Source organism: Neodiprion pinetum, chromosome 5 (genome assembly GCF_021155775.2).
Source record: "Neodiprion pinetum isolate iyNeoPine1 chromosome 5, iyNeoPine1.2, whole genome shotgun sequence".
Taxonomy (NCBI): domain Eukaryota; kingdom Metazoa; phylum Arthropoda; class Insecta; order Hymenoptera; family Diprionidae; genus Neodiprion; species Neodiprion pinetum.
In genome coordinates, this window is record NC_060236.1 from 32,833,973 (window position 1) to 32,860,705 (window position 26,733).

The 26,733-nt window shown below is 37.9% G+C and overlaps 1 protein-coding gene across 2 annotated transcripts in view; it reads right to left on the reverse strand.

Annotated features, from left to right (window-relative positions):
• Nucleotides 1–26,340, reverse strand: part of FoxP (forkhead box P) — a 219,557-nt gene extending 193,217 nt beyond the window's left edge. The window contains exons 1-2 of one of the 2 annotated variants that reach the window (XM_046625288.2): nucleotides 25,865–26,340; nucleotides 25,516–25,774 (exon numbers count right to left, since the gene is read on the reverse strand). In XM_046625288.2, the coding sequence (XP_046481244.1) occupies nucleotides 25,516–25,545 (30 nt within the window). In that variant the 5' untranslated portion in view covers nucleotides 25,546–25,774; nucleotides 25,865–26,340. Of the gene's footprint in view, nucleotides 1–25,515 lie in introns of both variants that reach the window. The other variant, XM_046625287.2, reaches the window with a different exon arrangement.
• Between the last annotated feature and the right edge of the window lie 393 nt (nucleotides 26,341–26,733).

Consider the following 26,733-nt stretch of genomic DNA (forward strand, 5'->3'; position numbering starts at 1 on the left):
AACGTTCTTTTTACTTATAGGCTACGTTTATCAATAGCACGCTATACGCATACCAATTGTTTAGTCGTATATTGTATTATCAATATATTCCTGATATCTCGAATAACAATAATAATAACAATTGAAAAATAAGTTTCACGCGGGTATTTTTCCTCACTGCGTATGAGCTTTCGCCCTCGTTGCATATTGTACATAATATGTTGTATATTTACGTGTGTACCTAATGCAACACAATTACAAATATCCAGTTGTAATATTATATTTGGTTTACAACACCTACCAGATGCGTGCTTCGAAACGCACACACCGGCGTTCTTCTCAGTGGGTGAAAATTATAATTAACACGGTAAAAAGTAGGAGCGAGAACAAGAAAAAAAAAGAAAGAAAATAAAAACAAATTGTTATCCTCGTTGTCATAACTCCTGCATAACGGGGAAAACAACGCTCGCGGCGTTTGAACGTTGAAAATAAAATATCACGTCGCAACACGTTTTAGTTCTATGAAAAAAGCACTATTATTGCACTTGTATGCTCGAGCAGCTTATCAGGACCGAATCTTTGGCCAAGATCACGGTTGCGGTTCTCCGCGACTAACCGTATATAATGATGCGTTGGATGGTTGATGGAAATGACGATGACGCGTGGACAATGTTCCTTATACAACGCACAATTTATATCAAATATACAACGTGAAATTAAAAATAAACCAGAGAAACAACAGACTTGAAATAAACAACCGTGATACGATACGGTACGATATGATATCACAACGTATTATACTAATGGTCACCATGAAAGATAACAAACAAGTGTAGTTATGGATGTGCAGCTGTTCAGTCACTCTCTCTCTCTCTCTTCACACATTTATACACACATCTACGGTATGTATGCGTATCTGCAGTTTCGCGATGCGGCGAAAAATCTGGATTTATATTTTAGCGTTATGTGTTGATACTTTCTAACTTGCACGGTCTCGGTCTCTATTGAAACAATACGAAAGTATGATATTTGTCCCCTATTTACTCCATTCGCAAAAAGAAAAACTACAACCTTTTCATGATTCGAACGATTACACTAATCAACAAACAGTTTTTACCTCTAATTATAAAATCATATTTATTTTGATCCGATCGGGTCTAGTTTTTGTGTTACATCTACTACCGGTACAATTGAATGTTCATTGTTTTGACTTACCTTTTTTTATTCCAGGGTATTTTGTCATTTATTCTAACTAATTAACCGGTATTTAAAGTAAATAACAAAACACCCTGAATCAAATAAGGTAAATCAAAACGACAAACATTCAATTTTACTGGTATAATATCGGCTGTAACACAAAAACTAGACCTGATCGAATCCAACTAATTGTAAATGTGGTTTTAAAACGAGGGTTAAATAGGTCTTTAAAAATTATAGTAATCACCTTCTTTGTTACAAAATTTTATTCACCAGTGTACCGTGACACTATACACAACCTAATTTTTACACATGAAAGCTTTATTTTTGAAAAAACTGAGAAAATCCCATTACAGTAAAACTATTCGTATCTCAAGTGTTCTAATATCAATCCCATTATGCTAAAGCCTTGTTCCCAACATAATCAGTTAAAAGTTTTCATGTGGCAAACAAAAAGTGAATTTTCGTCGACCGGTGTTATCGAAAAGACAACATTTTCTTGCTTATGAGTTCAGGATCGAGTATTCCCAGTGTTATTATCGTCACATCCTACACTCTGTCGTATACCCAGCGATACTTGATTGTGTACATGAACCCAAGTGCACCATGGATGGTGTTGAGATAGAATGTTTGCCCGTTAAAACCGATTAAAGACCGTCGACCCTGCAGGAAAGTTGGTGAAATTCTACAGTAGCATGGGTCTTTGTATGTATATATATGTATACATAAGTTACGTATATCGTATACTGATATTACAGTCCAACTGCAGGCACATAGTAGTAGTCGTCAATTATTCGATTATAACATCTAACCAAGTCGCCGTAGCAATTGCAGTTATCGTTATAATAAACAAATTAATTTCACCACTCCAAGACTCTAATCTGCGATCCGCGATCCGTGGTCCCTGTGTACCTAGACAAACTTCCCTCCGTCTCTATTTCTCTATCCCAAACATTCCGAAACGTTATAGAAACATATTACACCTTCCGTGTGTAGTTCTTTTTTCGCCAATCGATGGAACGGTTTTATCATCATCAATGAACAACCGTCAAATTTATAGATCATGAAATATTTTAAAAAGCAGACCCGTTAAACAATTTTTTAGATCAATAATTGTTTTCCTCTCTGGTTGACTTTGAACGTTTGCTTTTGTCGGCGGATATGTTACGTTTTGAAAAGGAATAGAGGGGAAAAAAAAAAACAACACCGATAGAGAAAAGGCGAAACACTTTAATCTTATCGGAAAACTTCGCCTCGGTTGGGTTGGATTTGGGCATAACGGAATCGGCCGGTGACTCGCGAGTGACTCTTGGCAGATAAGGTAATCCGGAAGTGAAAATTGGCGAAACTCGGGTGTCGCGATCCCTTAGCCGGCGAGCCGCCCATTCCTTGGTTCTCCCCCCTTGAACGCCCGGTTTGAATTTTCCCTCTCGGACTTTGGGAATCGAACGGAGAGCCGTTTGCCGCTGCACGCGCTCCGGATCCGTGCAATTTAATATACAAACTTAGCCCGGGCGCCGTTTACACGTTTGGAAAACAATAAACAACGACTGCCCTTGTTATACCCGATTAACCACGATTCAATGTTCGCTTGCTGAAAGTAGGTGGTGGGTATATTTCGTTCGCGAAGCAAACACCGTTGCGCAATTTATATTAAACAGAATCTCGGTGTTGGTAGCACTGCACGCACGCGCACACACACGCACCCACTTTATAACCACAATCGAGTGTGTTCAATACGTCGTTGAAAGTATTTTCAAGCTTCTGCTTCGAGTTTATAATTATTATATTATTATATGATTGTTTTTCCCTTTTCTTTTCTTTTCCCGAACCCGCAAGTTTTATACCTCGAGTGTTTTATATTTATTTAGTTTTATTTTTGGGGTGTGTATTTTGTTTTGTTTTGCTTCTTTTCTTTTTTCATACAAGTACCAGAGGAAGGGGTTTTTTTTTTTTTTTTTTTTTTTTTTTTAATCTCCCCCATCTATTCGACATCATTAACAATAAGACCCTAATCGCGTATATTTGATAGGGCTTGTTTTTTTTCCTCCAAGTTGCTTCAACAGCTTTTAAACATCGATTTTAAACGTTGTTCATTGCAGGGGTTTGTGTATTTATAATATAGAATACGTGGAGATACATAAATAGGTTTCACCTTAAATTTCTTATACGGTTACGGCTATTTTTATGTGGACATGTTGAAAATGTTCTGATTATATTTTACGAACGTTCAAAGATCCAGATATACGAATGTCGAGATTGTTCAAATTCCTCGAAGAATGGAGTTGTTTTCCTTTCAATAAGGAATCACGAACATGTCCGGCATATCTTTAAGGGCACAATATTTGGACATGTTCGTTGACATTATCATAAGATTTATACGTTACTCGGAAATTCTACCTCATAAAAGCAAATGTTGTTCCTCTTTTGCAAAGCGTTCTGACATGTTTACTTTGAATTCTTATAAAATCGTTGTATACAACGAGTCCTCCAATTTTAGCGCTCAAAATAAATGTTTCGCTCAATTTTTAAAGATTTGCACTCGCATGGTTATTTGTATGCAGACATTTTGAACATGTTCGAATTATTTTCTACAAACGTTTCAAAATCTAGACACACAAGTGTTGCGATCGTTCAGATACCTCGACGAAAAGAGTTATTTCCGCTTCAAAAAAGAATCACGAACATGTCCGACATGTATTCAAGGGTACAATATTTGGACATGTTCATCGATATATTCATAAGATTTATACGTTACTCGGAAATTTCATCTTATAAAAGCAAACAATGTTTCTTTTTTTCAATATTTCAACATGTTCACTTTGAATTTCCATTAAACTGCCGGATGTAACGATTTCTCCAAATTTAGTGTTCAAAATAAACGTTACATTGAATGTTCAAAATTTCGTGTGGCTCGAAATATTTCTTTAATAAACAGCCGACTCGATCAGGCGTTACTGCCAAATAATTAACATGTTCTCTTCACACATTTTCGAACATTCCGACCCGTCGAATTTAAATTCGTTTACACTGCTAGGCGTTGAAATTTGTACGAGAATTTTTTGACGCAAAATAGGCATGTTATTTACACGCGAATTCAGACGTGTCTGGAAGGTTGAACTTGCGTACGATATTCCTGATATTCGACACGTTATACAGTCGAATATAACAGCGATTGACGTAACTCGTGTAACCGTGTTAGAGTGTAAAGAAAAAAAAAAAAAAAAACGAAAAAACAAAAGCAAGATCCTTGCAAACATGTAATTACCGTCGCTCGCGAATGTAATAACAATTCGAACACGTAAAGTATATAGGATACATTTAGCGGTTGAGATAACGCTCGGAGTTTGAGAACGATAATGAAAAAAAGGAATGCGCGTTTTATTCTTTTCGCGAGCCATTTCATTGTCGTCTGAGCAACAATGGAATGTCTTACACAAAAATTCGATTTTTCTGCATAATAATGAGTATAAAATAATAAGGAACGTCTGAAACTTCGCCTGCAGACACGAAGGATGCGATGGAGGATTTGCCGAAAATTTGAATCCCATAGTGTATAAATCGAACAGTGGCAGCAGAGTCGCCGCAACTGCAATTGGCAACGGAAATCTATCGATAAAGTAAGGACAATGCGCTTATTCAATCCTTAATGCTGCGTGAAGCTCGGTGCTCGCAGACCTACGATGGTTATTAAATCGAATTCGTTTTTATTTCCATTATACCGGTCGAGTAAGCCACTTCGTTTCTCGATTATTATATGTGTGTATATACATATATATACACATAGGTATGCGTTACGATGATTTTGTTTGCGTGTGTATGAAGAAGAAAAAAAACCTAATAACGCGAACCTCTTTCTTTTTTTCTGTTTTTTTTTTTTTTTTTTTGTCTTTTTATTTTTATTTACTTTTCAATGCGCCAATTCTTTCTCACAATTCAATTAATATTGTTACACACGCGTAAGCGTGTGTCGTACGGTTTATTATAGTTACGTACAATTCTATACGTCGTGAAATCCATTCGTATTGCGGTATTACACAACGTATTGGAAATTCAATCAACGCATTGTTAAAAACTTGTCTCGACTCCGATCCAATCGCGCAACTTGTGCCCAATGCCTGTGATAATAGCAACAATAAACGCACACCGACGTATTCCGTGTGGAAAAGTTACACCGTCTAACGAAAAAGACGGTTATTACTTGAATTTAAAATGGGTGGAAAAAAAAAAAACAATTTTTTTTTTTATCTATCTGTATCAAATAATTAATTATACCAAATAATTGAAAATAGATGGATGAAGGGTAAATTTTGTCTTTCGGTTTATCTCTTCAAGATAGATTGGAATTAAAAAAATTTAATTGAATTTCAACCGAACGAGAGATAAGCTGCGTAAACAGGTCTCAAAAAACTATGAAGTTTTCCGACAATTTTTTGGGATGTGAGTATTTTTTTTTTTTAATTTTTTTTTTTCTTGTGTATTCCGGTATAAAATAGCGACGTACCGTAGAAATTTGAACCCTTTTCGTTCGTTTGTTTATTTAATGTAGAGAGACAAATGGCGAGCTTGCTCGGTCGGTAACGGTAGGATCACTGTACGACCTTAAGGAGGGTTAAGAAGTCGTTGAGTTAATCCAAATCGTAGGGGTGAAAGGGGAGGGGTGGGGGTGATGGAGGGGGGGGGGGGGGGGATGAGGAGGTTCGGATCGGTTTTTGGTGTATTTCACAGCGAGACAAAAACATTAACATAAATCAGGAAGAAAATGGGGCGAGGCGAGCAGTGGGGGGGGGGGGGGGGGGGGTGGTGGTAACCGGTAAGGGTTACCAGCCGGTATCCGAGAGAGCGAAAATGAGACGAGGGGTGGTTCGGAGGGTGAGCGGGGAGGGTGATGTTTATTCGATTCACTCGAAACCCTCTCGGCGACAATTCCTCCCACTTTCTTAAGTTTTGGTAATTAGTATCGCGAAAACTTGCCGGCCATTTGTTTCCTGTGAGGTTCATTGTACCCCCCGAAGAAACCGGGACTTTTGCACTTCCCGTCGATTTATATTTCACCCGGGGATTTCTATACGCGACGCGTCGTGCAAGAGGCTGGAATCGAACGGAAAGTGTAACGCGGTCCTTGGTAAAAAAAAAAAATAAAAAAAAAATTATAAAATTTCATTTCACTTTACAGCGATTCGTTCTATTCGCTTTTTCCAAGTTTTTGTATTTGATCGGAAAATTTTCTCTCGGCATTTTATTGAAAATCGTAAACTTTTTGCGTTCAGAAACAACGAATCAAGCTGACGGAGGTGATTGTTATGCAGAAATCTGGCGAGACACTGGAATTGATGCGGAAAAACAAAGAGAGCGAGAGAGAGGAGGATAAATAATCTATTAAACAAGCAATTTGTGTTTGCGTTAAGTAAAAGAAACTTTGGTCCAAAGTTTGTCCACGACGCATTAATTATTACCCACCGTGATAAGACGAGCACTACCCCGTGTACATACACACACACATATATATATATATATTTTATACAGTGTATATGGGGCATTCCATGACATCTCGATAGATATTCTACGTCGATGTCTCAGATTTGTTTTATCATTTTTTCTATGAAAGTACATGACGAAAAACGCGATTGTAATTTTTTTCAAAATTTTCGACCCAGCGTATCTGTAGTTTGATTTAAAAACTTGTAACAAAAACCACCACTTGCTAAAATCTGACGAAAATCAGAAAAAATCTTGTGAAGTGTAACAAAATTTTTGACACCTGTCAGAAGATGGAGATTTCGTAACTTCAAAAGATGAATAAGAAAATTGATGAAAAAAAAAATAAAAAATTACCATCGTTGGATTGCATTTTTGGACATAAGAATGAATTTATAATATCTCTCTAAATAGAAAATTTTCAGCCCATATTATAATGAGTTGTCATGTTCATTCTCATGTCAAAAATTCAATTCAATAATAATAATTTTAATTTGTTTTTTTTCTCAATTTTCTTATTTATCGTTTGATGTTATGAAACTTCCATCTTTTGATGGGTGTCAAAAATTTTGTAATATTATACAAGATTTTTCTGAATTTTTGTCAGATTTTAGAAAATAGATTTTTTGCAAGTTTTTAAACCGTACTTCGGACACGCTGGGGTCGTAAAATTCTGAAACAAATTCCGATCGAGTTTTTCGTGATGTGCTTTCGTACAAAAAATCATAAAGCCGAAAGTCTTCAACTTACAATTCAACAAAGACAAATCTATACAGCAAATATACCAACCAAAAATGGCTTCAAGAAATTGTTTCGGCGTTTTTTACATCCCAGAAAATTTTCTCATCAATCGTATTTATCAGTTTTAAAATTTCGAGACTCGTTGATCCTTTAATCACAAATACGCTTCTGATATTTAAATCGCGTTATTTACCTTTTAAATTGTGTAGAAAAACTTTCGAATCGTGATCACGGATGTTTCCAAAAGTATCGACTGATGCAACATCAAGAATGTTCGTATACCGAATTCTGTGCTTACCTGAAATCAGAAAGAAGACAAAGACGTGGGTTAAAATCGTTGTCGAACTCTGTGAACGAAAAATTTTTTAAATATGAAAATAAAAACTGTCGCAAAGTTTGAACAAAGTTTCGATATATCGATTATAGATAGGCATACCAATTTTCCTTTTTCTTAATTCATTCTCAGCATCTCACCGCCTATAAATAGGTCTATACTACGTAATATTATATTCCACAGAGTCGAGGCGCCTCGCGAGTTTTTCCAATACTTTAACAAATTAATCTTCGCTAATTTTATAAGGCATTGACAGCTCAGCTTTATTTAGGGATTACGCGGGGTGCGCTGCTCGAGCTTCCGTGCTTTCTCCCCCTCTCTCTCTCTCTCTCTCTCTCTCTCTCTCTCTCTCTTACTTCATCTCTGTGCGCATCTGTCCGTGTGTCGCGGCGTAGACGCGCATAAACCATGTCAGAAAGTGTCCTTCGTTCTCGTCCATTGAAAGGAAGGTTGCAGAAAGTGCGATCAGGAAGCTGGCTTAGCTCAAAGATAAGCGCTTTCGGTGGGGAGAGCAAAGAAAGGGAGGAGAAAGGAAAATGACTGAGGTGAAACGAAAAGAGGAGAGAGAAGAAGGAAGAAAAAAAAAAAAAAAAAATTAAAACTGAAAAAGGAGGAAAAAAAATATAAAAAAAAAAACTTTCTTATTAATATAATCAATCAAGCTGCTCTGAATTTAAAGCATTTTTCTTGATTTTCCAGGTTCCTCGGCACCGCAGGGGGGGAGGGGGAGAAGAGGTGGCGGGTCCGGAGGGGCGGGGGGGGGGGGGGGGGGGGGGGGGTTGAATGGGGGAATGGCTGTCGAGTTTTGGCAATCAATACCAGATTAAGAAGCGCGGGGTGCGGATGCCTTCCAACCAAACTAATTGCATTTTCACCGAGGAGACTGGCTCTCTCTATTATTAAAGAGCGAGTACTGAAAAAGAAGTGCAGAAAGAAAAATGAATGAATAAATAAATAAAAAAAAAAACCGTGGTAAAAAAAAAAATAATTGAAACAGATGTCAAGAAACGAAAGCAAGCTGGGGAAAAATCGAAGGACAGTTACTAAGAATTTATTATTCAACCCCTTTTTCAATCCCATTTTGTGGAAATTTTCTGCAATCGTTTTATTTTCTCGATTTATCTTTGCACTTTGCTTTAAGCTTTTCTTACGAACAGGACGAATAGTTGGCAAATATTGTTTACACCGCACATGATTTTAGCTGTAGGTATGGGAAAAACTTTGACCGAATAATAACGCGTAGGACAAGCATCAGGCGGAATATAATTAATCACCGGAATTGAAGTGAAAATATTATTTATCGAGGATCGTCTAATTCGCAGGAGTGCAACGGCAGCGTCGAATTGAGATGGTACGAAAAAGAATAATGAAAGGGCAAATAAAAGAAGGGATGGGGGAAGGGCGGGAGGTATATATTGATATGGGGAAGAAAGAAAGAAGGAAAGAAAGAAAGGAGAAAAAAATAAATAAAATAAGGAAAAGTTTTAAAACTCGTAAAAGTCTAAAGTCAGCGCCAAACCACTTACTCCGTTCTTTACCGAGCGCGCAGTCAACGATCAACCCTCCCTTGGGATTCTTGAATCGGTGGGTGTATACCACCTTGTATAGGTGCGGTACCTGTACTTGCCCAAGAGGAACGCGAATCCGAGTCGAGTGACTTAATCAACTCGCGGCTCATTTTTCCCGCCCTCTTACGATCCAGCTGCCTGACTGAATAACGTGTTGTCCAAAGCATTGTGCATGTTATTAGTTATACAGTTGACCGTTTCAGTCACAATGGAATACCCGACGTTCCATGTCAAAAATTTTCATGCCCTAGCCGTACGACAGTTTATCTACAACTTGAAATGATCTTTGTTATTTCGTATCACCCCAAAAAACGTCCGAATAACAAATTTAGGCCTGAATCATCGAATTTTGATAGATTTTTCGATTTTACATCCGCCATATTGGATCCGCCATCTTGGATTTAGAAATTATCAAATTCCGACTCCAGATTCGTGATCGTTAACAATATTCAGGACAAAATATTGAGTCAAAAAATGTGTGACTGAAAGTATTAACAACTGAAGGGGCAAAAATCCTTCGTTGTTTTTTTATTTGAAAAAGAATTTTTTTTTTTTTTTTACTCACACCATAGCCAATCCCTTACCCGTCGATTAACAGCGAGTATAATAAACCTGATCATTTGACGGAAAGGAGGGTCGTAGATATTTCTTCATCCCTTATTTATTTATTTCCTTTTTGTATCTGATCAATTGAATACCCTTGTGACATTGATGAGAATAAATCAGAGTATAAGTGACTATATTATTAAATGGCAAAAAAATAAAAAAATAAATAAATAAAAATGAATAAAAATCCACGAGGTCGAGGGTGAAAATCCGAGCTTTCTACGCAGATTGCGAACGATATTGGTGGGAGGATGCCCTGTTTTTTGGTGAGGAAGTGGCGGTTTTACGATGGTCTGAATATTTTCTTGTTTTATTTTTATTTTTCCCTTTCTCTCCTTCTTCTTCTTTCTTTTTTCTTTCTTAAGGGTGAGATGGGTCGGCGTTTTCTCCCGAGTATCTGGGCGGGTATGATGCCGTGAAAACTGCTCAATAAACTTAATTTAAGTATCACCAGAGTATTCCTTTAAAATGATATACTAATCATATTCTCCGTCGCGTCGAGCCCGCTCGGCGTGGAGAAAACGCTCCGCGGATCGAGGCGACCCTCCCTAAAAAGAACGGTTATAAAAAGATGCCCTCGAAACTCCGACCCGAACCCCTCGTCGTTGTCTAGTTTTATATTCATACAACAGCGCCGCGGGCCGAAACCTGCAGCCTGTTTTCTGTCCTGCAGCTAATTCTCCCGATACCATCGACTAATTAACGCGTTAACCCTCATCGACTCTCGATATCCCACCGCGCTGCCACCAATTTTCGTACTCGAGGCTCGACAAGTCCTGGAAATGTTTCGTGAACACCGTTTGTCGCGCTCCAGTCTTAGGACTAGAATCAGAGGCGGAAAGAAATTTTCCAAAGTCTCGTTCGTGTTATTAAAAATACGATACCCGCTCGAGATGAGTGGTGCATTATTCTGGGTATAGTTCCTGATGAAACTGAATGGAAAAAACAAGAGAAGGGAAGCGAAAGGAAAAAAGGAGAGAAAAAAAAACACCAGGGTGTTGAAAAATCGTGAAAAGTGAGTAGCCTTCGGTTGGTGGGAACCGAGTCGCGAGGACGGTTCTTTTCATTAAAGGAATTGTAAGGGAAATGGAAAGAGAAGGAGGAAAAAACGACTGTGGGATATTTAGAGGGTGGTAACAGTGCAAGGGGTTGACTGGGGGGAGAGACGTACAAAAAAACAAAAAAGAAAAAAAAAAAGAAAAGAACTGCCAACAGAACGAGAAGAGACGGTGAACGAGGAGGACGAACGGAAGGAAGGAAGGAAGGGTGGCGTGTTGCTGAGACTGCATTGTCAGCCGAAACGGCAACTAATTCAGGGGAATAAAGTACGCGGTGAATTTGTTACTTCGCGTACTTTTGTCACGCCCCTGTCCCTCTGTTTCGTAATTTTCTTTTTTTTTTTTTTTATCTTATTTTTACTCTCTCCTCCTTGTCGATGTGGCCGCAAGGGTGGAGTAGATGTTAATGAAAAGTTCCTCCGGGGTGTCGATATTAAACGAGCGGAATTTCAAGACGCCACAACCCGTCTGATCCACGAACCAACATTTCCATTGCAATTTTTTTTTTTTCTCTACTGCGCACAAATTTTGGTGTGGGGATTAAAGATGTAGAAATATTAGAAAAAAAAGGGTCACACTAAACCAGTTTTTGAATGTGCGATAATTGGGCTGTGGAAAATTTTTAAGCTTAGGAAGTCCAAATGTAGATACAATAGGTCATAATATAGAATCGCTAAAATTGTACTATATCATTTGTCATCTGACGTTCTGCATTTTTACTCTTCTGCACTTCAATCTCCAACATTTCGAAACTGTACGAAAAAAATTCTCGAATTTTCGAAAATTCGATATTGTCACCGTTCAATTTTTGTTCTTTCTACTTTTTTTTCTTAACCCAACCACTCCGAAGTTCTTGATGAAAAATGTGAAACTAATTCTAACCCATGTCACGATCCTCTGTTTTACGATCATATTCAACTCGCTAAAGAAATTTTGATGATCAAGTTGATGATGATTATAGAGATATTCATGATTCTCGAGGAGCTTGCGAGTCGTCATGAAAATCGAGGTATTCTTTCTCCGTTGTAATCTTAATTGCGGCGTGGTTGATAAATTGCTGGTATAAAACAACGTGAAATATTTCGAGAACCTTCTCGCACCGTCGGCCCTTATTACAGATTCACGCGTATGATCTCGAACCTCATCACCGTCTATCGGTTCACTTCTTTCGCACAAAACACACTCTCGTGTCGTTATGTATCCCGGTGTGTTATTACTTTAACGATCTCTACCGGCTGCGACGGATAAACTGTAACCTCCTCGTCTACCTGATAATTTACACGTATGATGGAAGAAGAGACTGGATATATAGATTGAGGCTTCTACCCACTGCGTTCCTGGGTTTTGGGAGTGCGAATAAAAAGTCGACCATGTTCTTCGAATCACGAGCCTACCCTCCCCTTTGGTGATACGTACTGTTTTTGCAATCTTCACTTATTTTTGACTTGCCGTATGCTCTTCAAAAACTGTTCATAGACACTCAAAGCTTTTTGATGCTACCGTTGAAGCCGACAATTTAGAATCTAAAAGGTACCTGAGGAACTGACTAATAACCCTTTCATGCATACATTTTTCCTTTTTTGTGATATTTCCTTGTACGTGATACGTGAGAGTTTGGGATCGCTGATTGAAAATCTGAACTCGAAATTTGAAAGTTCAAAACGGGGGATTCAATATGGCGGACGGAAATTCGACAATTTATCCGATTTTGATAAAACTTTACGTTACGTAGTTTTTGGGGTCAATGATTACGAGTCTGCACTCGAAATTTGAAAATTTAAAATGGTGGATCCAATATGGCAGACAAACAAAAACAACAAGAATAAAATTCTTTCATGGTCGATTGGCAGAGAAAGCTTTTTATGCGTGGAAAAGTACAAATTTCGACCATGTGTTTACATTTACTGTTTTTGCGGTAAATAAATAAATACATTTTGTAATTTTTGTTTATTTTTTTTTTCATTCAGACTGAGAAATATTACAAAGACCACGTGGAACCAAAAAAATTCGGCTTTTGTTACCAAAAAAGTAGTTTTATAAGTAAAAAAGTGCAAACCAAAATAGTGGGATGCTGAGCATTCTAGCGTGAATTAAGAGGTTAAAGAAAAGAAACAAAAGAATCACTTGGTTATAAAAAAAAAAAAGAAAAAAAAAATGACGCAGATTGTTTTAAACAACATGAGAATGAACTTGGTTAATACTGAAAATGACGTAAAGCTGAAGTTCTCCTTATTATTTGATGTTCATTGGCTGCGATGAATCGTGAAAGCGTTGAAACGGTGCTTGCGAATGAGAAAAATTTTGCAAATTGGCTCTTACAGAGAAAAAAAACGGTATCTGGCTGGACTGTGTCTTCAGAAGCGACAATAGTAGCAGCAGCAGCGGCAACTGCTTTGGCTCATATTCGGTCGATGAAACAGATTCATTCTCTCCTCGTACGTATACACATTGCAAATCTGGTTTCGCCACGTCACCGTTGCACCAGTGTAAAACGCAGGCTGCATTTAATTCCGTCACAGTGACCTAGTCTGGCCCCCGTGATTTCGATGAATGAACACATTGAAGCGCTGCCGCGGCGTTCCCTGTAAGCTTCGAGCTTTCTTCGCCTCGCGATTCGTCGAGATTTGCGTGTTAAAAAACGTTATTCGCTAATTGTCTTTGAAGATGGTGTTTCAGAAATTTAAATGGAAAACAGAACGAAGTTTTGAATTCTGCAGTTTATGCATGAAAACGAGAACTGAACAGCTCTTCGATTTACGACCTATTTCCTTTTCCCTTAATCGTTGTTTGAATTTTTATTCCACGAAAATATCGCGTGTATGAAAAAAAAAAATCTCGGACAATCCGAGAAGTTCGTTTGATTCCACGGTTATTTAGCGATATACGCGACTGGCCTGACGTCATAGAATCAAATAACCCCCAGCGTCTCTGCGTGGTAGAATCGATTCCCTTGAGAACGAGTAATATGTTAAACGTAGATTCTGCACCACCTGGCCAGTCTATGCAGGACCGTTAATATTGGGCGCATCCAATTCGCAGGGTCCGAAATGAAATGTTGTGGTGTCTGAATTTCTGTAAGAGACTTTTTTGAGAGAGCAAAAATTTCTAGACAACTTTTCGACGGTAAAATTCATTCGGAGGAATGATCGTAACGTACTGGATTTATTCACTTTGCACAAGTGCTGCTGCGAAAATCCGTGCAATTTTTTACATCACGCAATACTGTGAATTTTATTCGCACACGTATGTGTCGTTAATAAAGAGAGGAAAATTGACATAACGACAGTGTATATTTTCTGGGTTGCAATTTAAGCCTGATGTTGTTAGACACCCAGTGCATAGGTAGACACGTAGGTAGGTAGTTAGGCGTATAGGTAGGGTACGAAGTGCTGCAGTTGTGCTTCTATTCTCGGTGCAAAACTATTAATACTATCGTCTGCGCCCCGCAGGGTGCTAAGCCAAGTCGAGAACGGTCAGGAATATTTGTGCGCGATTTCAGAAGCCAAGTATTTTCAAGTATTTTCACCTCGGTATAATCGCCCTGAGAACACAGGGTTAAGGCAATGAAAGACGCGAAGCGTGAAGAGAATCAAAAGACAGCCGACGAACAGCTGCGCGATGTGGCGGGAAAAAAAAACGCAGCCGAAAGGCAAAAGACAGTCGCGGCCGAAAGCAACATGGCGTCGCGGCGAGCAATCAGCTGATCGATTTTGCCCAATTACGTGAACACCAGAGCGTGGAAAACTTCGTGCAAGCTACGAGGCGCATGTTTTACCGCGTTTAATCGAAACGTGGTAAAAGTATCGACGAAAACAGACTTTTAAAATTAAATACGCGCGACTCGAAGCTGCGGATTTCTGCCGCCAGATCGCTGCTTCCAAAGGACGTATTTATATCTCGTTTTCAAACCAATCAGCCGCGACGTCGATTAATTGACAACTGAGAGTGCGAAGCGTCGTTTTAGCTGGATACGATTGTTTAGCAGTCGAGGCAAATCCTTCGCTTATAATTGAGCCGGTTGCACGTAACCTGCACCGGTCACTGCAAAATCTCCCGCTCGTCTTCCGTATGTAATACGCATACGTGTAACGTATCTCTGCAATGGCTTGGCTTATGCGCCTGATCAGCATCGCGTTCGCCTCGTTGTGTTTGAGTGAACGTGTGTATCAAATGGTCGACGAGAGTGATACGTACGATGAATATAATACCTACACGTACGCGTTACACGCGCATTTGGTGAACGCGTGTGCGTCAAATACGCGGCTTGTGTTGAGCTGCCTACTGGAATTAGGTTCTTCCGTTGTTTCTATTACAAAATAGATGGCATGATATTATTATCAGCTGAGTCTCGTATCTATATGCATACCCGCGATAAATGCACACGTAAACTGCTCAACCTTTTCCCGACCTACAGAGAAGAGATAAAAAAAAAAACAGTTCAGTCGACGAGATCATCTCGCCGCTGTTTAAACCAATGATGCAATGCTCTGTTACGAATGCATGGACAAACAATCCGATGAGGCGAAAAATTCTCACTTTCGTCGCGATAATTTCATTACAAATTTACTGATAAACTATTTTCAATTTCCTTACATCAGACAAAAATTCATCCGAAACCGAATTATTCTCCTTTTTTTTTTTTCAATTTCATGCGCAAACCATTTAGAACAATCAATGATTTCTGCCAGATCATTGAAACCACCGCGAATGAATCTCCGTTTTTTCATATTTATTTCATCTGTGTCAAGGTTCGGCGAAACTTTTTATTTTTTCAGCACATTATTGGTAATACGAACAACAATTTTTCGACTTTTAGAATAAAAGGATATGATCGAATTACTTATGGTAGACGATTGCTGATATCTGTGCTTTCGTGCTTTCCTATTTGTGTGCAAGTATCGCTCGGTTTTGCGTCTGTGATTAGTTGTATACATCTATCCTGCGCCTGTCCCGACTCCTGGTAATATCTAGCGTTTGTCCGGTGTGCATATATAGAGCGGCTCACGTGACCCACAGGAAACTTCCAATCGTCTTCTGCAATTATTTCGTAGTGTATATCCAGTGTATCAGGGCCAGAGTGGTGTTAAGTAGATTCATCCCAACAATTCGCACACGACCCGAGAGCCCGGTTTTATTCGCAAGAAGACTGCTGCACGTCCCACGCATTAAATCTGTTTCGCAAATTTTTCGCTCGTCCTGTTATAAGTGCCGGTTACATAATCCCTGTTCAACATTTGATACTGGCATGGATAAAATTAATCCTCGGAAGAGGCCAGAAATCGCCGTGAATTTCAACGGTCAGGCCTAATTATTAACGTCAAGAATATCGTGGGTTCGATGATAAAAAAAAAAATCCTTCTCCCGATTGGTTAGACAAAAATTTTAACTACAATCAAAGGTATGAAATGGAGAATAATTATTCGAGACTCCGGATAAACTCGGTGACGGATTCTTTTTGTTTTTTTTTTTTTTATAATAACGTAAATTTTATTCTTTGATATTCAATTGTTGTTTCGTTTCGTACGTAAAAGCGCGAGATTAATTTTAGCGTAAAACCGTATCCAAGCAGTATATAAAAAATGAACGGACTCGGCAGCGTGGCGGAACTAATCAACGGTTAGTGGAGGGAAATTATTAGCCTCATTAATTTTCCTCTAGATATAAAGAAGATGAAAATAGGAAAGGAAATGAATTTTGTAGGGTATAATCCGCGGTTTATTTACGGGTTTGGACAACGAGCGATTATTCATTGGCGATGCAGCAACAAAATTGCTGGTTCAGATTTTTCTCCACACTCTTAATTACCGAGTAACGATAATTGACTAGCATTTTATACGCAGTTTTTACGCATATGTGATCAATTGGTCTTGAAAATTGTCGAAAGCTCAAGATATATAAAATTTCATTCTTCATCCGGAATCCAAAAACGTTCGCTACTCATGTTTCATGAATTTTTTCACGCTTTGTCCAGCTCTGCGTGAATCTTCAATCTCGGCGAGTCATCCGATAGCAAGGGAATCAACGTTTTCGTCTAAATATAGTTCATAGATAACTGGTTTTACGCCTGTCGTATAAAATGTCGAAAGAAACTCACACGGCTTACGTAATTTAATAATGTCAAAAGGCGGTTTCTTTTCTTCAACCTAACGAACGATTATTCTTTTTTACAGGATTGAACGTACCTTATTTTTACCTCAACTTATGGCAGTTATCGTTACGATAACTCATAAATTGGGAATTTTTATACCCCCTTCACGCCAACCAACGACGAAATACATTTCCAAGCTTTTCCGATAGTTTTTCTTCACTTAAATATTCGCGATATCACTGAATGAAAAAAAACAAAATATAAATATAATAATATATGTCTCTCTTCGTGATATATTTCACTTCGTTTTTTTTATAAAATATTCTATTCCTTGTTCAAAAATAGACTGTATCGTTAACCTCTTGTCACTGACTTTATATTTTTTTCCCGTGTTTTGTTTTTTTTTTTTCTTTCTTTGCGCCAAGTAAAAAACCTTCGCTGATATTCTGCACTAAATAAAATCAATTCGAAGCATTACGATTTTGCAATGAAATTTTTATTCTTCCTTCCACGGTTTTTTCATACACTCACAATTTTGACTACGTAATTTTATTTATTTTTTTCTCCACCGTTCAGAGAGCGCGCGATTATTTCACTTATATATTTCGTACACCAACACGCGACGTGCTTTAAAAACCCTGAATTTGAGTTGAAGCGGTACTGTTCCGAGTGCGAGCATAGAGATTGAATAAGTAAGTTAAAATACTGATAAGACTATTTAGCAATCTACAATCTTTGCAAAGGTGTTTATTTGTTTCTTCAGCTTCTTCTTTTTTTTTTTTCTTTACAATCCGGAACTTCGACAAATATTTACCGATCAAATGACGCTCGCTTCGCAACTCTGATATCGCATTTACCGTTCCCTGAATCCTCTGCAAGAAGATATGTACATGTAACCACATTTAATGGAAAAATAAAAAACCGAAAAGAAAAGATAACGTCCAAGGAAATGAGAAAAAAATTTTCTTCTTCTCCCTACAATTTCTTTAACCTTTCGCAATTAATTCGCAGCCACGTTCAATTCGTTCACTTTGTCGGCAAGTGAGTGTTGATAAAATTGTAATAGAAAAAATAAAAGAAAACAATGAAAAAAAAAAAACAATAGTATATGTAAATTATATTTTTCCGTTAATTTTTTCGACACATTTTCCGCGAGAAAAATTCACCCCCTCCCCCCCCTCTCATCACCGTAAGTTTTATCGAGTTGTTATAATTGCAATAGCGAATATCTCGGTTAAAATATGCACGTGCAATGTCTCGAGCGATTTTGATGATGGCGAAATTATTCAGTTCGTACCGCTGTGTTGTATCGGTATATGAAAGATTCGTTACACATCTGATGCAGGTTATATTCGTGAAACACTGACGTCATTCGATACGGTACATAAAACATGGGAAATAGTTCAAATATAAACGTTACGGTGCCGATCGATAAGCCTCGATCTAATGTCAGCTCATTCGCGCCTTCCTGCCTTCCAACTCTGAACGGATTTGAAGCTACCGTAAGAAACTGCAGAAACGAAACGACAAAAGAATAATCTAGCTAAAGAAAAAGTACAGTGTTGCAATTTTTACTCGAAAAAATAGTAGGTACCTTCGAATACTGAATTGAAGTTGGCGAGAAGATTGGTCTGTGATGGTCAACCATTTCAGTTGCAGATCATTGTTCTTAGTCACCTTTTATAATATTATAATTCCCCTATGAAGGGATCAGATTTCAAAAATTCAAGACGGCAGATTATATATGGCGGAAAATGGTTTTGAAAATCAATTGAAACTTAGACGAAAACTTCAGATGAATTTGAACAATTTTTCCTCCACATTCATATCCAGCGACCCCAAATATCCGCAGGTACAACTTTTGGTCCAGATTTGATTGACTTCAAAATTTCTGTCCGCCATATTGGATTTGTGATCTCGAATGTCGAAAATCTTGCTTCCATTCGTTCAATTTTCACGATTTTTTCCAATCAATTTGTCTGTAACAGTACATCACAATCTTAACATTCGATGAGATGGATATGAAATCGGTGCTAAGAATGCTCACCACTATAACTCGAATTGTCAACATAAGAATTTTACGACGATTGAATAAAAATACTGCAAGTGAAATCAGAGCAAAAGAATTTACGAAATTCATAACGTACATTTCTTAGAGAGTTACGATTGATGCATGACGAATTCGGGGAGGAACCGATGTGGCCATCAGGTTTGTAGTTTGACTGCCTGATTCGAAACACGTGTGTGAAACAACCCTCGCGAATCTCATCAGCATGGTCAATTAAACAACGACGATGATACTCGATACGTGTATGGGTGTCCTATGCATACACATGTATACGTATACATATTTGAATATAAACGGACGCATCCGTGTCGTTCGATAATTTCGCGGTGCAGGTGAAATTAGCCAGTCGTTAACGGGGCTAAGAACAACCCGCATTGCTACACCCTGTGTAATATACGTGATGTATTATCCTTCGTTGCTGCTGCCCGAATCGATCAATTGACAAGAGCACTAGGCTCAACTGTGTTGACGCCAGAAACTGCAGTTCCAGATTTGGACTAAATCATCCGTCAACGAGCATCGAGAGACGGAACAATTTGCACGAGGTTGAAGTGAGAAACGTCAAGGAGGCTGGTTGGTCAGAAATCGATACTTCTTATTGATTTTATCACGAGATACGAATATCTCATTGAAAATATATAGAAATATAGAAGATACCTGAATTACAAGCAAAATCTTTCCTTTTTTTTTTATCCAGTAGATTTGTTCGATTTCACTTTACGAAGACTCGTTTCGTTTGAAAGATTTTTTTCCAGAAGCATAGATGTCTAAGCTTTTATTTATAGATAGAAATATTTTCGTATTTTGAGAAAAATCTTCGTACCTTACGAGCACGTCGATAAATGTCGATAACGTGTCGATAAATGCCGATAACGTGTCGATAAATGCCGATAACGTGTCGATAAAATGTCGATAAATGTCGGTAACACGTCGATAAATATTTTGCAATTTACGAATATCTAGCATAATGCAATCAACACGGAGTGTAGATTTTTGGCAATTACAACGTCGTTAAACAAAAACGGCTATCCTGGAAGTTTGGACAGACTTTGCAGGAGTTGAGTTTGAAAATACGAGCATGTTTCGCTATGTTACAGATTCCGGAATTTCGGAAAACCCTAGGAAATAGCAATTGAAAGTTTTTTTTCAAAACTTCATTCTCATGAGCTTGTAACGCGAGTTAATTTCTCCGAATTAGATTACAAAGTGAATTCTCGTTTGAAAAATCCTTGTGGCATAAACATTTCTGCTTTTTTCATTCCTGTTCTACTTGCCCAGTTTCGTTCTGGTGGAATCATACATCTCATCACGAATCGTGGATCCGCCTACGAATTCAATATTCTACAATATGCAAAACGATGCAAGCATCGTGGATGATCGCGATGATGCCGGAGGAAATGACGATTGATGCTCACGGCTGAAACTTTTGCCGGATTATTATTACTTCATACGACCGATTGCGATCTTCTTACTTGGTCGCTTTAATCGCGGGTTAAGCTGCTGACCGAGTTCACAGCAGTTGCAGTCGGTACGCAGCGACAGCTTGATGATGCTAATTTACAAGACAGAAATAGTCGATTTTACCTCTCGATTTTGCATTCGACGCACGCGGAATTCAAGCACTTTAGCATTCGCACTACTATAAAGCTCTTCGCGAATTCTTTTTCCTGTCTTTGTCTTATTCAGGGTGACCAAAAATTTTTGAGAAAAAAATTCCATGAAAATTGCAGGTTTTTCAAGATCTGAAACCTGGCTTTCCCTGACATTTTCCCAGTTCTAGTAAGTTACTAAAACCTAAATCGTTCAGCTTGTTAACCTTACATTAGTTTTAAATTCAATTCGAATCGAAGAAAAATATAGTGTACAAAAAGGACAGCATAAACCGATTTGTTTTCTCGACGGAAAATGGTAAACTTGTTACCTGAAAAAAATCATTTCTAATTCCCATGATAGAAAACTGATATTTTCAGTTTTTTCCATGACCGTATGAAAAATCCCTAGACAATTCCACGATTTGTATGATCCTTTTTAAATCTCCTGATCATTTTCACATTTCTCACATTTTCCAGGTGTGTGCTCAACCTGTTATTAATTGCAGTTCTAAGTATTTTCAAATCGTTACAAAATTCTCAGTCACGTAAAGAAATCTGACCTTTTTTTTGTTTTTGGTAATGTAAATCAGACCTTTACAATTATTTTATAAAAAGAATAATCTTTCCGCAAAAACCGTTCAATTCGAATATCATTGATGAAATTTGTGAAAACCGCAAGCCTGTTTCTCAAAACTGCATGATAGAAACACAATTTACTTTGATTTCGCATTTCAAATTGCTTAAAAATTCGCTCTTTCTTATATTCAATAATTCTTAATTCTGATCATGCAATATCTCATATCCTTGTAAAAAGACATGAAGAGCAACGAAAATTAAGCACTTTAAAAACTAGGCGTAAATTGTCGGAATCTTTTTCGCTGACCACCGGAGCCGAAAGCAATTTTACTTCGATTTCGCAGCATCCTTTGGTCCCGATTTCGCCCTTCCAAAAGAAACGGGGAAATTTCCGTATTTGCGGTAGACACCCAAAATGAGAGAAAAAAGATGTCTGCGCCGAAGCAGAGGACAGGACACTGGGTACATAGGTACCAATAATATACATACATACACGTCCGCGTACAAAAGTAAAACGTCAAGAAGCGTGATTAATACGAAAGTAGGCGGAGTCCGTGAAATCGGTGAGTATAATACATATGTATACGTGACATATATCTCTTTTATAACTAATCTTTTTTTGCGTCGGTTAAGATATTCGTAGAAATATTGCTAAGAAGTGTTCTTTGCTTTTTTTTTTTTTTTTCAATTATTGTTTAACGTAATTAATCGAACACGTGCATGTTCTGAATACCAATAACAAAATTTTAACAAATTTCAATGTCAACATTGTGACTTCATGGCAGTGTGAATATATTAACTTGCTATTTCAAAATATAAAAAAAAAATCTTTCTGATCCGCTCTAGCTGCTGTAAAAAAAAAAAAAAAAAAAAAAAACACTGCGAAAAAACGGGCAGGAAAATTCGAAAGCCAGGGGAAAAAAAACTGCACAACACGAAAGTAAATTGGAATAATCACATCGGTCTTAAAATTCTCTCGAAATTTCTAACAATTTTTCAACACAATTGTACCGTGTGTAAAATGTGTAAATCGTGTCGAAATGAACGTAGAAAACGACTTAAAAAAATCCGTACGAAATTCCTGAGCTACATCGGATTTGTTCAAAACTTACATCACGTGACCGGTTAACATAGTTTGAAAAATCGTTGTAAGATGGCGTAGGACGAGACCGCGAGAGTTCCATGCTGCTTGATTTTCGTTTTTCCATTGCTTTCTTTTCAAGTTCTGTTTTTTACTTATTTTCCAAAAAAAATAAAATAAAATAAAACATAAAACGTACACCCGCAGCAGGTCCGAGTTTGTTGGCAGGGAGGGGAACGAGGAAACGATGGTGAGGCGGGCAGGGGTGGGAAGGCAGGGGGGAAACGGGGGTGGCGGAAGCTGCATCCCCCACCAGCATCTTTAACGCCCCTATAGCGTAGACCAGAGTGTAGAGGATCCGCCCCTTCTTTTGCTCAAGCCTTGAACGTCCTCCAACCATACTTCCGGTTTCCTACGGTCTCGCCTTCCGCCCACTACACATAGTACAGTATACTTCGACACACACACACACACACACACACACATACATTTTATTCTCTACTTCCACATCATATATTACCCACATATGTGTGTAAATATATATAAATACATACACACATGCGTACGCGTTCCTTCAGTCTCGCTGTCTTATCTTTTAAGGCACACTCGTGCGAAATACACGTATCATTAGTATCCACATCTTCGTTTGTACGTTTAAATATATTCAGATTTTTTTATTTTTTTTTTTTACTTTTTTTTTTTTTCATGTGCATATGCGTGTGTCAATGTGTGTGCGCGCGCTCAGTTTAAACGGTGCACAGTGCACAATGTCCTTCGCATTTTACTGTGAACCTACACACGCTTATCTCGTTTCGAAAATTGCTGATACGTATTTTCTATATTTATTATATACACACATATATTAGGGTGAGCTAAAATAAATCTTTTTTCTATTTTCAAACGAGCATTAAACAATTTCGTTAAGAGCATCTCAAATGAAATTTCTCAGCCAAATACGAGCTTTTAATATTGATATTTAAAGGTGTCTATTTTATTTTTTCCATTTTCCATTTAGCACGTAAAGGAATCGGAAAATTTTCGAATTTTTTTTTTTTTCTCGCAATCGCCTTGATTTAAGAATACAGATGAATACAGATTCTCATAGGAAATTTGACGGTGTATAAAAATGTGCTGAGATAGAATTTTCCTGATTCTAATCGATTAAGAGATATTCAAGATCACTCAGTTATGTTTATGGGAGAATATCTGTTAATCTGTTAAAGCTGGGAAAATTCTACATCAGTACATTTTTATATAGCGTAAAATTTTTTACAAGAATCTGTATTTGGATAGTTTATGAGTCAAGCCGTTTACGAAGAAAAAAGTATTGAAAAATTTTCTGTTTTTTTTTTTTTTTTTTTCTTCGCGTATTACTTAAATGGAAAATAGAAACAATTATACATATAGGTACCTCTAAATATCAATATTAAGAACTCATATTTTGATGAGATCTTCTATTCGAGATGCTCTACCGAGATTTTGAAGCTCGTTTGGGTAAAAAAATTTTTTTATTTTTTTTTGAAACACCCTAATATATATACTTATATATATTATTTATAAACGTATATATATATATATATATATATATATATATATATATATATATATATATATATCAGGCAAATAGGCAGAGCGAGATTGATTTGAAGATTCGGTAGCACGAACCGAAAAAATATGTTCCTTATTTTTCATCAGATGCTGGAAAATAATTCATCCTTACGATACTTTTTTTTCCGTCTTGCGTGTTTTTTTTTTTTTTTTCTTGTATTTCTTCATCCAGGAGTTAAAAGCTCAAGAATGGTAGTGAAAATTGTTGAACGGAACGAATAGGCACTTGGATTGAAAGAAACGACGTACAAATGATGTATAATAATAATAATAATAATAATAATTTTTCTACTTTTTTCCTGCCATCATTATCAAAGTCCTATAAAAAGCGCAATCGCGTGTTTACTGACTTCAGGAGGAGGAAAAAATAATCGTAGTATGTCCATATATAACGTATTTTGTGTAGAATTTTTTGTCCTTGAAATAACTCAGTATTCTTGGCGGTTGATTGTCGTTCCATTTATGTCTACCACATAACATGCCTAATACACGCCTATCCCTTTTCCTCGCTGTAATATTTTTATCTTATTTTTTTTCTGCATAAAATTTTCGTTCGTGAATTTGGTCACCGGAACTGCGGAAATTTGTTCGTTGAAAAGGATCACTGTTGTAATATTTTCGACCGAATTTTGATGCAATATTCCGGTATAAATATCATCCGGTTTTTCTCATTTTGATAATTATTGGAAAAAAAATCAAAGGAAACGGAAAAAGGAAAAAAACGGTGAATCGTCAATTAAAAGAAATCGTCGTTTAACGATCATTCGGAAATTTTTCACACAAAAAATAAAACCCAGATGTACGCAACGTACACGGGGATGGATTGAAGAAAAATTTACTATGGGTGTTCGTAAGCGAATGCAAATTCAGCAAAGCAAACGAAAACAAACCAAAAAAAAAAAACGAAAAATGAAATAAAGAAAAATAAGGCAGTGATAGGTAGCAATAAAATTTTTCTCAAATCAATAACAAGATTAAAATTTATACATTATTTAACACACGCGAGTGCAGATAATTCATGTAATGTATACCTATGACTACAATACATACATAACGGTACGCTTTATAACGTTATAAAATGTAAAGCACATAATAAAGCTATTATAATAATAACAACAACAACAGCAACAACAACAATAATAATAACAGTGATAATAATAATAACAACAAGCGCGCCCTACGCGGCTACATTGCAAACAATCATATGAGATAATGAAAATTGGAAAAGCAAAGCTGTCGTATATACACATGTATATAATAAAAGTGAAAGAAGAGGAAAGAAAAATGAATTTTCGTTCTCTCCTCTATCTTTCTCTCTCTCTCTCTCTCTCTTTCTCTCTCTCTCTCTCTCTCTCTCTCTACTTCAATCGCCTTTATATAATATTATGTGCAGGTGACGGTTGCATGTGCAGCGGCAGGTGGCATTTGGCATTTGGCAGGTTGCAGGTTGCAGGCATATTTCAGGCATTTGTTTGTTAATTATTCTTTTTTTTTTTTTTTTTTATTTTGTTTGCTTTTAGGCGTAGTTGGTTCATCTCTACCTGCACTGGTCTCCAGCGTGGCTCCAGCATATCCTGAACGATCCTCAAGCAGCAAAGGACGAAGAAACAAGCGAGGACGAAGGTGAAACGCGTCCACGAGCAGCTTCCGGTCCTTCGGTATCCCTTCTCCTTCCTTTACTTCCCTTTTTATTGGTAGCGCCGATCCCTCGCCGACGGTATTTCGCAACAACAGCAGCACGTGGCGGCAAAGCCCTTCGAATCTTCTCCCTCTTTACATACGTCCGCCGGTGTGATTTTTCTTGATAATCGGAGTAGAGAAATCCATGCAGCGATTAAGAACCGTGCGCGGATGTTGTAAGACGGATGAAATTATCGTCCTTATTTATACCTTCCCCTCAGATTCCCTTCGTCGATTTTATAATCCGATTATCTTTCCTAAGACCGTTTTCCTCTCTGTCCTCTGCGTCGTTTTTCCGTTCCTCAGCGTCCTCCAATTCTGTCTCCTTAATTCTGCCGTTCGCCAAATTGAATAGGAGACGACGAGACGCGGCGCGATGCGAAGAACGTATGAAGAGAGAGAAAGAGAGAGAGAGAGAGAGAGAGAGAGAGAGAGAATCGGGGATAAACAAAACAGATAGATGCAAGAGAGACGAAGAGGCGAAGAGAGAGAGGAACGGGATTAGGTGTATCGGGACTTTTTTTAAACTTCCTGTTGGTTTTTTGCGGGGGAAAAATCTCTCCGTCTACGGTGCAGATCGTCAAGCGGCGTCGCGGACTGAGTTTCGCGCGCCTGTCGACTGCCGTTTGGCGACTCTGCGCGTCGCGACGCACCGAATCCACCACCCAGCAAAACCCTGACCGAGCGGCGCGTCGCGTTTAAGCGCCGCTGGTTTGCCTTCCATGCGGTGGCACCGAGCGGGTAACTGAGTCGGCGCAGTAAAGACCGTATTACGAATCTTGCGAACCACGCTGCCTGACGCTACATCGGTAGGTAGATGCTTCCACGCTTCATTCGTTGAAAGCCTACCACCTATACCTACGCGACGGACACGTGCGGCGAGGTGACACTCGATGCTTATAGGACCCTTGTTCAAGACTACGACACGGAGCCTAGATATAAGGAGAACGATCGACGTTGAATTTTTGGCTTTATTTTCGACGAGAAGAAAAGAGAAAGAACATTTTCTCACAACGTCCACCAGAGCAGCGCCGGTGACGTTAATTTCACGATCACGGTCTGACATACAGGTTTTGCGA